At 41.1% G+C, this 13,342-nt stretch overlaps 1 protein-coding gene across 4 annotated transcripts in view; it reads left to right on the top strand.

Annotated features, from left to right (window-relative positions):
- The window catches only part of NCOA7 (nuclear receptor coactivator 7), a 157,083-nt gene that overhangs the window by 21,475 nt on the left and 122,266 nt on the right, over positions 1–13,342 (top strand). For all 4 annotated transcript variants that reach the window (XM_028117016.2, XM_088023876.1, XM_028117017.2 and 1 more), the window contains exon 2: positions 12,096–12,209. In XM_028117016.2, the coding sequence (XP_027972817.1) occupies positions 12,160–12,209 (50 nt within the window). In that variant the 5' untranslated portion in view covers positions 12,096–12,159. The remainder of the gene's footprint in view (positions 1–12,095; positions 12,210–13,342) is intronic.

The following is a 13,342-nucleotide window of genomic DNA, read 5'->3' as shown; positions in this document are numbered from 1 at the left end:
TGCAGCATGCTCTTCTGGAGGAGAGCAGAAATTTGCCAGGCCTCTTAGAGTCTCAAGTTGAATTAGGTACACTGTTAATTCTCAGTCTGTTGGTCAAAACAAGCCACATGGCCAAGTGGGTAGAGATGCATACTCTGCGTAGTGCAAAGCACCCCAAGGTGGCATAGCAAAGGGTACAGGTGTATATTTCTCTTACAGGGAGCAAGTGCATAATTGAGAACAACAATCCAGTCTAGCAAAGGGCAGTTTTTCTTGTGAGTTCTACAGGAACTTTTATGTGAAGCAACTTAATAAACCTTTAAAAGAAAATGTATTAAACCGTAGACTTGGTTTCTTAACCCAATCTCTTGGAAAATTATAGTTGAATTCACATACTTTTTTTTTTCCAAGGAAAGGTCATAATACTTCACAATACTGATTTAATTTTGTGTTGGGTCGATATCCTGCCCCTTAGACACTTTTTTATTTTGCCTTCTTCCTGAACCCATATTTGTATATTTAGCACATTTTCGATTGTACTGACCAAAGTACCACTTGACCCTCTCGGTCTTTACATTAGACATCTGAGGCAGACGCCGGTAGAATCGTCCTCTTCAGCATGCTCTGATAGGGAACATTTTCATTGAGGGTAAAATGTTTCTGGTTTACAGATATGATTGTTGGTCATGTGGCACTGTCGAAATATAACCACGAATGGTTGTTTTCAGCGAGATCCTACTTCAGGCGCCTTCCCTAACAACACTGGCCCGTGTGAACTGTCCCTTTTTTTCCCACTAACACGTCTCTGTGCATAAACACATTTTATCAGTCATTAATTTTTAACCTACCCATTTTTTTCTAATTGTTTTATTTATGTTAATTTTGTCTCCTTGTAAAAAAAATCAAAGTTTTCTTAGAGCCTGTTGAGTCCTTTTTGTGTTCATAGGTTTTAGATAAATAGTACAGTGGTAGGAATAAAGCAATTTTTAGTAAATGCTTACTGAATCGAAGAGATTGCATATAATTACGTGACAAATCACTGTTTTGAAGTAAGTATAAATTATTTATTGCCTCTTGTACTCTCCGTGTAAATAAATATACTGAAAGTACATTAAGAAGAGTGATAATTCAATTATTTTTTAGTTTGTATTTTTACAAGTATGAGCATATGCTGGTGTATTTTGAAAATGCATTCAGTTGCAGATACTATTCCATAAGAGAACAAAGAAGCATGTCGCCTTTTCCTTAGTGAACTAATTTACCTGGTAGAGTAAACCTCTATGTCTCTTGATAGTTCAAAAGACACTCAAATTGAATTGTTGAAAACCAGTGTTCGAAGCCCATAAACTGTATGTTCTTTGTAAAGGCATTCCACTGATGACATCTTTTATCCTTTAAATTTTATTGGCTTTGTGTGCATCTGTTACCTCTAATTCAGATCTACCAAATAAACACCTCCCACTAAGTGATAATAATAACAACAGTAAATGAGTAGTTGTAACCACTGCTCACATTGATTTCTGTCCTAAAATTGAAGGAGTCGGGGCATGGTGACAGTATGACAGCAGATGCTGTGAGCCCAGGGGGCTGGCACAGTGATTCACATTGGCAACTGTCCTCTACAAGGCCTTGGGGAGCAAACTTCAGTTCTGTACCAGTAGACAGAACGCCAGAAGAGTGTGGAGCTTATTCCTTTGGGGCCAAGACCAGAAGAGGTCTGGGGGAAAAAAAAACAAAAGGGCAGAGATCCTAGGATTTTAGCAATAGGTCTGATAATATTAAAAGCAAGTCCAGAAGTAACTGAGGACAAACTTCTGTCTCCTGTCACCTGTTCCTTTGTTAGTGCTCTGTGGTACGTGCCACCTTTGGATTCATCTTAGAGATCATCTGAGGGTGATCTTGCAGTGCTGGAGCAGTAGTAGGGGGTGTCCCCAGAAACCACTTCTGAGGATGAGGCAGGCGGCAGATTTTTCCCCACTCTTGTGAAAGACAATCATCTGCATGTAGCAGACGCCCAATAAATAGTGATTGATGGTGAGAAAGAGGAAGTTTTCCCTGTGTATGAGAAATGAGTTTGGCAGAGTAGACTCTGTTCTGTTTTCATTGCCTCTAATAACTTTCTATATGACTTTCTGCATATTTTTCTCCTCTAATCTGTCTGTGCACTGGTAGAAAGCTGTGCGAAATGGAATTCTTATATTCTTATGAATATTAATGAGAATGCGTGCAGTACATTAAAAGCCTCTGGTAGAATTTTTATAGAATCATGATTTTTAGCTCTAAAGAGGACCTATAATTTCAGTCCCTAGGAACAAAGGACTCTTGCAACTTAAAATCAATAAAGAAATATTATTTTAAAAAGATGAAAATTCCATTTGTTGATTCTCTGTCTTTACTAACATTCAGTGGAAAATTAATTGGATTGGCAGAAGATTACATTTCATAACAAACAAATGAAAGGTCAACTGCTAAGAAATATTTCTGGCGTATTCAAAGTTATGTCATTACTTCTGTCCTTAAGACTTAAGAGAGAATTCATTTAGTTTAGTGAATTAAGGGAATGTGCTTTCCAGTTAGCTCTTTGAAAGTCTAATTCAGTGCAGTAAATATTTATTGAATGCATGGACGTGTTTGCTGCAGTACTTTTATTAATGAGTAGTAGTGACTAGCCTGAATACAGTTCAGGATTTACATCCTAGAAGACAATTGGCCAAAAAGCTGGTGTTCACCCTCTTGTTCTTTTGATGGTGGGTAAATGCAGGAAGAACCAGGCAGTTGAAATGAAAATTCTGTATAGAGATCTAGCCTAGCATTAGAGGCCATTATTAGTGGGTTTGACTTTGGCATCAGGTAAAGCTAATTATTCTGGCTCTCACTCTATGGCTGTTTGACCTTGATTAAGTTCTTTAAACTTTCTGAACTTCAGATTCTTTATCTGAAATGGGTGAAGACTATTAACTCCCTCATACAGTCATAAAGATTAAACAGTGTAACAGCATCGACCAGAAAACTTGATGGTTAATGTTCGCTAAACGTTTAACTGTTGCTGATTGCTGTCATCTTTATATCCCTGGAGCTGCCTGGCTTCAGTTAGTTTCTGATATGATTTTTTTCTGTTTGGGGCAAATTTGAAGCTAGCTCTTCAGGTGTTATTGAAGGTAGGTATCATTTGTGTGAATACTTGAACATTTGGGTTCGCTGGAGAGAATTTTCTGTTCCATGGGGCACTAGACGCTATAGACACCTTTGGGACGCATTTAATCTCTTACAACAGCGCTTTCCAGATAAAGACGCTGAGGACCAGGAAAGCTGCGTAGATTGCCCAAAGTTACATACTTCAGAGATGCTGGAGTCTGGATGTTAACCAGGCCTGTCCTGCTTCATTGGTGCTGCGATGCCTAATAGCACGGTTCAGAGAGGTCAGGTGAAGCACGGGCATCTTGGGAACAGAGAACTTCCCGTGTGTGGAGTTTATATAATCTCAGTTTTGAAGGAATTTTTGAAATTAAACATTTTTAATTTAAAAAATTTAAATATTAGTTTCCCCACTGAGCTTGACTTTCCTCTATAATAGTAGTTCTCAATGAGTTTAGTATCCCCCCCCCCCGGGGCAGGATGCAGTTTGTTTCCCGTGGATATTGGGGGAGGGGGGCACTACTGGCATTTATTTGGGGGAGATGCAGAAGTGTCAAATGGCCTGTAATGAGCGGGACAGTTCTAGACAACAAGGAATTGTCCCTTACACTCAGGAATTTTCTATCTTCTGTAGGACCTATGTGAATATTTATTGGGACATTCTCAAGAAAAGAGAATAGCTTTAAATTACCGTGTTTAGAAATAGTCAATTATTCTTTATAGCACTAGTTTCTATTCTTTATTTATTTTTATTTTTTTTTTTTTAGAGATTTTATTTATTTGACAGAGAGAGACACAGCGAGAGAGGGAATGTAAGCAGGAAGAGTGGAAGAGGGAGAAGCAGGCTTCCTACAGAGCAGGAAGTAGGAAGCCCAATGCGGGGCTTGATCCCAGGACCCTGGGATCCTGACCTGAGCTGAAGGCAGGCGCTTAACGACTGAGTCACCCAGGCGCCCCACTAGTTTCTATTCTAATGTTCTCTGCACCCGACCCTCGCATTACACACCCCCTCCTATCCCCCTCACCTCTGCTTTTTCATTTTCCTATACTTCTCGTTTGTAATTAAAGATTTTATTTATTTATTTGACAGAGAGAGAGACACAGTGAGAGAGGGAACACGAGCAGGGGGAGCGGGAGAGGGAGAAGCAGGCTTCCCGCCGAGCAGGGAGCCCGATGCAGGGCTCGATCCCAGGACCCCGGGATCATGACCTGAGCTGAAGGCAGACCCTTAGCGACTGAGCCACCCAGGCGCCCCAATGAAATAGTTTCTGATCCCACTTCTCCTATAGCTGAAATTGCCCTATAGAAGTAGGGGCAAGCATCTGAGTATTTCATTATGTCTTTTAGTAAACTTGTGCCTGAAAATTTGCTTATTGAAATACCTGTTATAAATGACTTTCCTTTGGGGCATTATATTGATTTCATAAAATTAAGTGTGTAAGTAGGTTATATTAGCTATGAAATTCATTTCAATATTATAAAGGGCATATTATGAAATACCTACTTATTTAGAGGAGGGGTGTTGATTTTGATAAGGTTGAGAACTGCTGGCCTATAGCCATCTCATGAAATGGTTATTCAGCTTGTGCTCAGTCACTTTTGGAGATTAGGAAGCCCCCCTATCAGCTGTTTGCATCTCTCTGTAAGACAGTTCTTCCTTCTGTTGAGCCAAAACCCATCTGCCTCCATATCTAATGTCTGGTCCCAGGTGTTCCCCTCAAAGGTCTCCTGGTACAAGCCTAAATCCATGACCAGATAAGATCTTTCAGATATTTGAAAATAGATCAGTTCACTCCAACTCTTTGCAGATGAACCCTGACCAGCTCCTTTGACTATTAATCTAAAAACTTGGTTTGATGTCACTTAACCATCCTGGTTGCTCCACTTTCCTTATATTTCTCCTTTAGTGTAAGAGCTAGAGTTAAATGAAGTCATCTTGATATATTCTAATCCTCAAGAAGGGTGGCACAGACCATCATAATCTTTTTTATTCTGGGTTAAGTTGTTTGGTTTTTTGTTTTGTTTTGTTTTTGGAAGGAAGGGCGGTAGAATATCACTACTGGGTGTATGGAGCTTACTCTCACCTAAGACTGCAGGTCATATTCACTTGTGCTAATGCTAAGCTCTGTCTCTCTCATTCCTTAGCTCACCACCCAGATAAAGAACCTCAGGTTCATATGGGGTAAATTCCACCTTCCTACAGATAGCTGAGATCTGTCTGAATCCAAATGCTATTATCCCGGGATGTTATTTATCCCTCTTCCAAAAGTCTAATAAGGAGGTCCCTATTGTCCTTCAGGTCAGTGGTAAATCTACTGATGAGGAGAGGGGCTAAGAACAAATACTGCATTAAGCTATTAGTATCCACCCTCCAGGCTGAAGATGGAGGTCAGCTCCTGGCTCTGGATTGAGGTCAGTTGGTCAGCTCATACCTCTTGGTACAGTGGTTCAGTACTTTTCTTTATCCATGTAATCGTCGAAGCATCCACCCATGTCCAGCCCACATTTCTCCATCTTATCCATAAGCAGATCAAGAGAAACTTATGAAATGCTTTTAAGTACAGTTATATTGTATTTTACTTCATTTCCTTAATGTATGAGACTAGTAGCTCTGTCCAAGAGGGAAATTAGGTCAGTGTAATGTGAGTAAGCCCCCACTTGCTGAACTTCCTCCCCTCCACCAGCTCTGCACTCCAGCCATCCCAGACCACTCAGGATTCTCTGGGGACCACACATTGCCTGATGATGGCTCGCACAGCCTCAGTCTGCCTAGTGAGCCCAACCTCTTCTGCTTGCATTGTTGGGGAAACTTCCAGCTCTGGTGTCACCTGTGAAGTTGCCTTGACTCTCCTTCCCTTCTTAGCAGTTAGTAGCTTCCCTCTGTGCTCTGCCAATATCAGAGGACTTGCCACTTGTTGTACCAGGTGATGGGCTTCGCTTGCCTGTTCCACCTGAGCTTCTTGGCCCATGAATGCTGTCTTCATATTTTAACTCCAGCAGAGTACTTGGTCCAAGGTAGAGGCTTGAAAAAGGGGTCTGCTCGTTTATTTTTGTTCTGCTGAGTGGTTAGTTTTCTGTAAACAGTGTCCATCCCAGGTTTCACTGCCTCTTATTCCAAGTCCTGGCCAACCTGCCTGTCATGATCAGTTCTACAGTTTTGCTGGGAATCTCTGTAATGATCTGCAGTGTGTAATTTAACACAATCCCTTTTCTAACTTTTGTTGAAAATTAAAATGTATTTGCCCATTGTCAGACTGCTGGCACTTTCCACATCTTTGATAATTCTTGACCCTACAGGTGACTTTTTAGAAATCTCATATGCACATTCTCTTCTTAGATGAAACATATAAAATGATCTAACTAGCCTAGAGATGGGTCTTCATTTAAAGTATCTGGGAGTTTTGGGTGTCTGGGTGGCTCAGTCGGTTAAGCGTCTGCCTTTGGCTCAGGTCATGATCCCAGGGTCCTAGGATCAAGTCCTGCATCAGGTTCCCTGCTCGGGGAGTCTGCTTCTCCTTCTACCCCTCCCCTCTGCTTGTGCTCTCTCTCTCTCAAATAAATAAATAAATCTTAAAAAAAAAAAAAAAACATCCAGGAGCTTTGATGAAATCTACTTCTCCCTTTTTTTCTTTTTAAGTAAACTCTACACCCAGTGTGGGGCTCGAACTCAGGACCCCAAGATGAAGAGTTGCATGCTCTACTGACTAAGCCAGCCACGCGCCCCTCTCTGTATTTGTCTTAAATGAAACATTTGTTTAATTCTCTTCAGCTAATTCTAGTTCCTTAGGCGATGAGTAGTGGAATAAGAGCTGATGAGTTCTCCATTCATTTTGCCATCCATTGGCTTTGCCCCATTTTCCCAAATAACAGAGACCATTGGCCTGTCCTTGATCATCTCCTTGATTCAGGCATAACTTTTTAACTCTTGGTTCTGTTCTATGTGCTGTTTTCTGTTGTTTTGGTTTTGTGACACACATTTGTCTACTTGGGGACATTATCCCCTGGTTGCTCCCCTTATGTGTTTGTGGCACCCTTTTGTATCTGTTGCTATGTCTTTCTTCCCAGGTTTCCTGTTAAAGAATTCAAATTCAGACCTTGGTTAATGCTGAAATTTGAATATCCTTCCTTTGTTTAGATGATCATGGCTTTGAGAAACATGGAACACCTCTTCTATTTCTGTAGAAGTATAAGTATTTTTGAGGAGGAAATATCTGCATAGGAAGGTCCAGTTTGGTCTGTCCCCCAAGGGCCCAAACTTAGTGTGACCAAGCCTCAAAGCATGTTGTTGTCATTATTTCATTTGTATAACAGGAAACATGTTGTGGGGAAAACAGTTGATGGACATCATAGGTACACTGGTGTTTTTCTAGTCCAGACTGGTTATACCTGAATGTGCAAGGAGCTGCAAGGTGTTAGATGTGAAGCCAGAAAGCCACCCTGGGCTCTGTGGGTCCATGCTGGTTTGATGTACTTCGGAAGTCTCTTGTCGCTCTGTGCTTAAATTCTTTCTGAGTGGCACCATGGTCTCAAACAGGGAGCACTTTACAGGTAATAACAGTAAATATTTTGTCTTCAACACAGCGCTTACAAGGTAAGGATTTTGTAGGTGCCTTTTATTTGCATAATGAACTGAATTTAGGTTTAAATTGACCATCCTGATTTAAGATCACAAAAAGAAACATGTAGATAGATTCATCTTGTGCTTCCCTCCTGAAATTCTTTTTGATCTGTAATGTGCCGTAAATGCAGGAGACTTGTAATTCAGTGTTTGGATGAGTCTAGAGTTTATTGATGTGAAGAAAAGTCAACATTAAATGAAAGAAGGGCTTTTAAGAAGCCCATTATAACCACTTATAATGGAAAATGCAGTTCCCATTAGAGATTGATTTAAGGAGCTCTGGTCCTTCAGTGAAGCATGAAGGCTGCTATGCGGTCCTCTGTGCAAATCATTTTTATAGCATCCTTTGCTGTTCTCTTCCTGGTTAATCTCTTGGTGCGTCTAGATCTGAAAGGACTGCATATGTCTTGTTTAAGGAATACAAAAATTCCCAGAAATTTAAAAGAAATCAAAGATTAGTATATTTTTTCTTTATCAAATAGAATATTAAAAAAAAAAAAAAAGCTTCGCAAGTTCTAAACAGACACAGCAGCACCAGATGTCAGTTCTTGGATCATTTAATCTTTTTCTCTTGTGCTTATTTTTGTCAATATTTTTCCACTAGAACCAAATATTAGTTTCTGGCTCAGCTTGCAATATAAAAATTTTCCAATTAGATTGTTATGACTTCATTTTTATTCATGAGGAGAAATCTAATAAACAGGGATCATCACATATGGTGGCATGCAGGAGAGGAACTTTAAAATAAACCACCTGGCCCAGATCAGGGATTCTCATCCTTTCTGGTGTCTGAGAGAGAGAGAAACTGCTTTGCTTCTATATCCCTCACCCCCAAGTTGTTGTTATTATTTTTTTGCCTCCAAGTTATTCTTAATTGAGAGGGAGGGGAGAATTCTTGGATGTATATCAGTCTGCCATACTAATTGACCTTACCCCAAGCCTGGATTAATTCCTTGCTTAGCTTTTATGTGGATTCACTACCTAGTTCTGGGTTAGGTATTTAGGGAAGTAAAAGGAAATTGTGAAACACGGTGGTTTTTGACCTGAAGGCGCTTTTGGTTTGTGGCTGAGGAGGCTAAGTGAAGCAGCGGTGTCACACAGCGGATGACTCAGAGCTTCATGGTAAGTATTCAGTGACCTGTGAAATAAGCTCCTAAGGAAGAGAAAGGAGAGCACACAAGTGGTCAGGGAAGGCTGTAGAGCAGAACTGGGCCTTGTGCTAGGTCTGGTCAGATGGAGGAGTGTAGCCAAGTCCCTTGAAGCTTGGAGAAAGAGTAAGGATTAAGGTGCGGGGGTCAGTGGCAGGGGGGGGAGGTGGTGAAAGGACCCCATGGGGGGGGTGGTGAAGGGACCCCCACTGGGTTCAGGCCACAGTGTGACTGAGCTCTCGGGAGAGTTGGACACCACTGTCTTTTCTTTTTCGTCTTTCTTTCATCACCCAACTTCTTGAATGAATGCTCATTCCTTGAGGCATGGCTTCTACTCCTACCCCTCTGCTGGTGCAGTTCTGCTGGAGGGCTCAGGGACCCCCTCCCCCCACACCCAGCTACATTTGCTCTGATCTGCAGATTCTGCACCGAGGCATTGGGCACTGATGATTCTAGACTGCTTTTTCTCACTCATTTCCAAATATTTCTGGCTCCAAAGGTTATTGAAAGGCATTGAAGCGTGCACCAGACTGGATTTAAATCCTTGCTCCACCACAGCTGGTGCTGTGGAACTAGGGAAATTAGTATCTCTCAGCCTCCATTTAGTGAAAATAAGGGTACCGTACTTACAGGGTGGTTGTAAAGATTAAAAGAGATAACATGTGGATAATATGTTGAAGTAAGTAACTTCTGGTAGGCAGGCATTATGATTGGTTCCCTTTTCTTACCTGGTAGCCACTCTGTCCTTCCTGCCTGAACGTGCCTTGTTCTTTTTCTGTCCATACCTACGCCCAGCTGGTCCCTCTTTCTGGAATGCTCTCCCTCTTCTTTTTACCTACTGAAATCCTCACTGCCCTGAAAGACTTACTTTATCACCTCAATCAAAAGTGAACTTTGTGTCTTCTGTATTCTTACTACCTTTCTTCGGACAACTCCAAGTTACTACCTTGCGTTTTAGTGTTTTGCATACATCTTATTTTCCCTACTGGGTGATAAAGTCCTCGAGAGCAGAGGGCACACGAAGGACATGGAGGTAAAGCAGTCAGTTAGACTGTCCCTGTTGTTCCCATGGAGGGCTTTGCGCACGGCTGTCACGTTTGCAGGGTGTTATCATCGTATTCCTGCTTGCTTGCTTTTCTTTTTTTTGACTTAACCACAACCATATGCTGATAACTTCTAAATCTTTTGCCGCAGCCCTCACCACATTCGTGTTGTCAGCAAAATCAAACATCTGGTGAATGTCTCCAGCTGACTGTCCCACAGGCACCTCGAAGGCAGTGTGTCCAAACCCTGTTCTTTACCTGTGTCTGCGCCCTGACCCACACCCGGCTTGCCCCCCTCATGTTGACTGTGTTCTCTCTGTGGTGTCACTCTCTATGCAGCCCCTGCAGCAGAAGCCTGGAGGGCATTCTTCATCTCCCCTCTCTGAGGTTGTCCACACTGAATGAGTCACCAGACCTTGACTCATTTGCCTCCTAAATATTTCTTGAGCGCATCCCTGCTCTTTCTATGTTGGATACTGCTGCCTAAATGTGGGCCCTCCTCTCGGAACTAGTTTTGCTATAATTTCTTCCTAACAGCTCTATTTCACGCTGACTCAACCCTCTCAAGTCCCTCCTTCCAGTGTGGGTGTATCACAGTCCCTCGTGTAAAACGCTTTGGTGACTTCCTTTCACGTACATCAGGGATGAGAAAATTGGTTTTATCTCCTGTTGATCAGTTTGGTAATGTCTGTAAGCGAGTGCGGCCCTATTGCTTGGTGATGTCTGACACAGGAGCCACGAAGGGGCAGGCGGCACATAATGCATAGCTGGGATTAAGATCAAGCTCTTTCGTGTGACAGAAAAGGCCTGCCATGACCCTAATCCTGCCCATGTCTTCCTCCATTGCCCTGCTTCACGGTTAATCCTGGAGCAGCAGAGAAGTATCGTGTCTTCTTGTGTTGTGCATGCTAGACCTGCTTCCCTGTACCCTTTCAGTAGGAAATCCATACTCATCCTTCTAATCGTTGTGTGCATGGGGAGTACGTGGGGTGGGCCGTGCATGAGGCCGAGTGTTCTTCCTCTGGGCTCTCATGGCACCTGTGCCTCCTCCACAGCAGTCGGTATCCCATTGATCTCAAATCCTAAACATCTCCCTTGTAAGACAGTAAACTCTGTTAGGGCAAATACCATGGCTTCTTCATCTTTGGTCTCTGATACTTATCGTAGTACCTTCCATGGAATGTGTATTGTGAATTAAATTGTTTGTTGAAGGGGCACGTGGCTGGCTTACTCAGTAGAGCAGTGGCTGTTGACCTTGGAGTTGTGGATTCAAGCCCCGCACTGGGTGTAGAGATTACTTTAAAATCTTTTTTAAAAATTGTTCATTGAATTGAATTAGCAAATAATTTTGATTGATGAACATTCTTTGCTTTTACTTTGATACCCCTCAGGATGAGAGGATAGATTTTAGGGAAGGTTAATGCTTTGCAGAAAATTTAGGTGAGTGAATCAGGCACAAAGTAGACACTGGAAATTTTTGAGCAGGGGAGTGGCATGATGAAAGTGGTATTTAAGGAAGATTGATCTGGAGACAACCTTTTATTACAGGTTTAAGCAAACGCTCCTGGGAAGCATAGGTGAGGGTAGTAGGGTGGGGAGGGCAGAGCAAGCCTATAAAGCCATTTTGAAGAATAGCTTCCTGAGGCTTTATACTTTCATTTCCACATTTGCTCAAGTGGGATGTAGTCGCTGGCATGTTTCCGAAAATAAAATAGAACACTGATGTTATTTTTAAAGAAAGAACATTCTCGTAAAATGCGTAAGTGATCCGTTTTTCATAATTATGTATGAGACCTATTCATGATCAATTACCTATAAAAAGTGAGTTTGTAAATTTAGGCTGCATAGGCAGCCTAAAATCTTCAAAAAAAATCAGTGGTTTTCATTTTAGCACATTTCGAAATAATTGTTAATTGTAAGGAAAATACTTCAGTCTAATTTTCCAGCCACCTTTTATTTTAGTTTAACACTTCCATCCTGATGGTAGGTTATAAACCACCCCCCCCCCGCCATGGACATTTGCATTTCATGTATTACTCATGTGACTACATTTACTGGTTCAAGTTTATCTTCCGTTCATGGCGGGCCATGTAGCTCCACTCTGTTTTATTCTTCATCTTGGCTGTTATAAACTTCCTAATTTACAGTCACTTTGTTGTTTTTTTATTATAGGGTTATGATTCACTGATTTAAAAAGAAGGACTTTTCCAAATACTTTGCATTTTGATTGTGTATTATGGATACCAAGGAAGAGAAGAAGGAACGGAAACAAAGTTATTTTGCTCGGTAAGCATTGCTTTGCAAAATTATTATCAGTATTTAAATGTTTGTGGGGGGACTTTGTCCTCAAGTATTAGTTGGCATTCTGTGTTTGGCGAGTGTTCATAAAGCAGGTGTCCAGGAGAAGTTAAATTGCGCTTTGTTTTCATCCTTTTTCTTACTCGCAGTAGAGGAAGAACATTCGGTTCTCGGCTTTCCATCTTTGACAGTTCTCTCAGGCCGGTGCTGCCCAGGGGATCTCGCACCATCATTACGCACTGAGCTGCATGTTGCTTGGGATCCCACATTTAGCAACCTACATTGAATCTTAGATCCCAAATGCTTAGTTCCTTCTTCTCTCATAGCTTACTTGGTTTAGCTATAACTAAAAATCTATGACATATTTTAAGCTTATTACCTTGTTGGGAGTCTGTTACTGAAAAGTATTTTTGTAAGTAGATGGAATGGATGAAATTCTACCATTGGAGTTCATGTCATTACTAAAGCTGAACTCATCCAACATATATACAGTTGTTGGTTTGTGAATAGATGTAATCTAATAGATGATCAGTTACTCTTTACCGATTTAGCCATATATTGGGCAGGTACTCATCATAATAAAGGGCATGATATGCTAAAACACCATTTTGATAGAATGTGTTCAAACTCGAAGTGAGAACACATAGGCTTAAAATTATCATTATGGTCTCTTAAATTGAAATATTTCTAAGAACTGGATTCAGCCTCACCACATCCCCAGTCTGTGCTTGTTAAAGATGCATTTCTTGTTTTCCAAATGTAAGCCTTGGAAACTGAAAACCAAAGTTTTTTGTTGGTATTTTTTATCCAGAAATTAAGCTAGGTTTTAGACTGTTAATAGGAAAAGGAAGGAAATGAACTTTTAAGGAACTACTATGTATAAAGTTCTTTACTTATTATTTTATTTATCTTCACAATAAACCTAACCTACATTTCCCCCTATTTTACCAGTGAGGTAACTAAGACTCAGAAAGCATTTCATCCATTTCATGCAGCTTAAGAGTCAGTATTCGAATATTGGTATGCCCCAGTTAGTAATAGTAAACTGTAAGAGTTTTTGGAAAGCAAGAGTTAAACGACTAATTGTAGTGCGATATTTTCCATTATTAAGACTACAGAGT

This window comes from Eumetopias jubatus, unplaced genomic scaffold (genome assembly GCF_037043125.1).
Source record: "Eumetopias jubatus isolate StellerSeaLion01/CBP00866 unplaced genomic scaffold, mEumJub1_p1.0 scaffold_6, whole genome shotgun sequence".
NCBI classification, from domain to species: domain Eukaryota; kingdom Metazoa; phylum Chordata; class Mammalia; order Carnivora; family Otariidae; genus Eumetopias; species Eumetopias jubatus.
The sequence above is the reverse complement of the archived record's forward strand: the minus strand, read 5'-3'. Positions and strand labels throughout refer to the sequence as shown.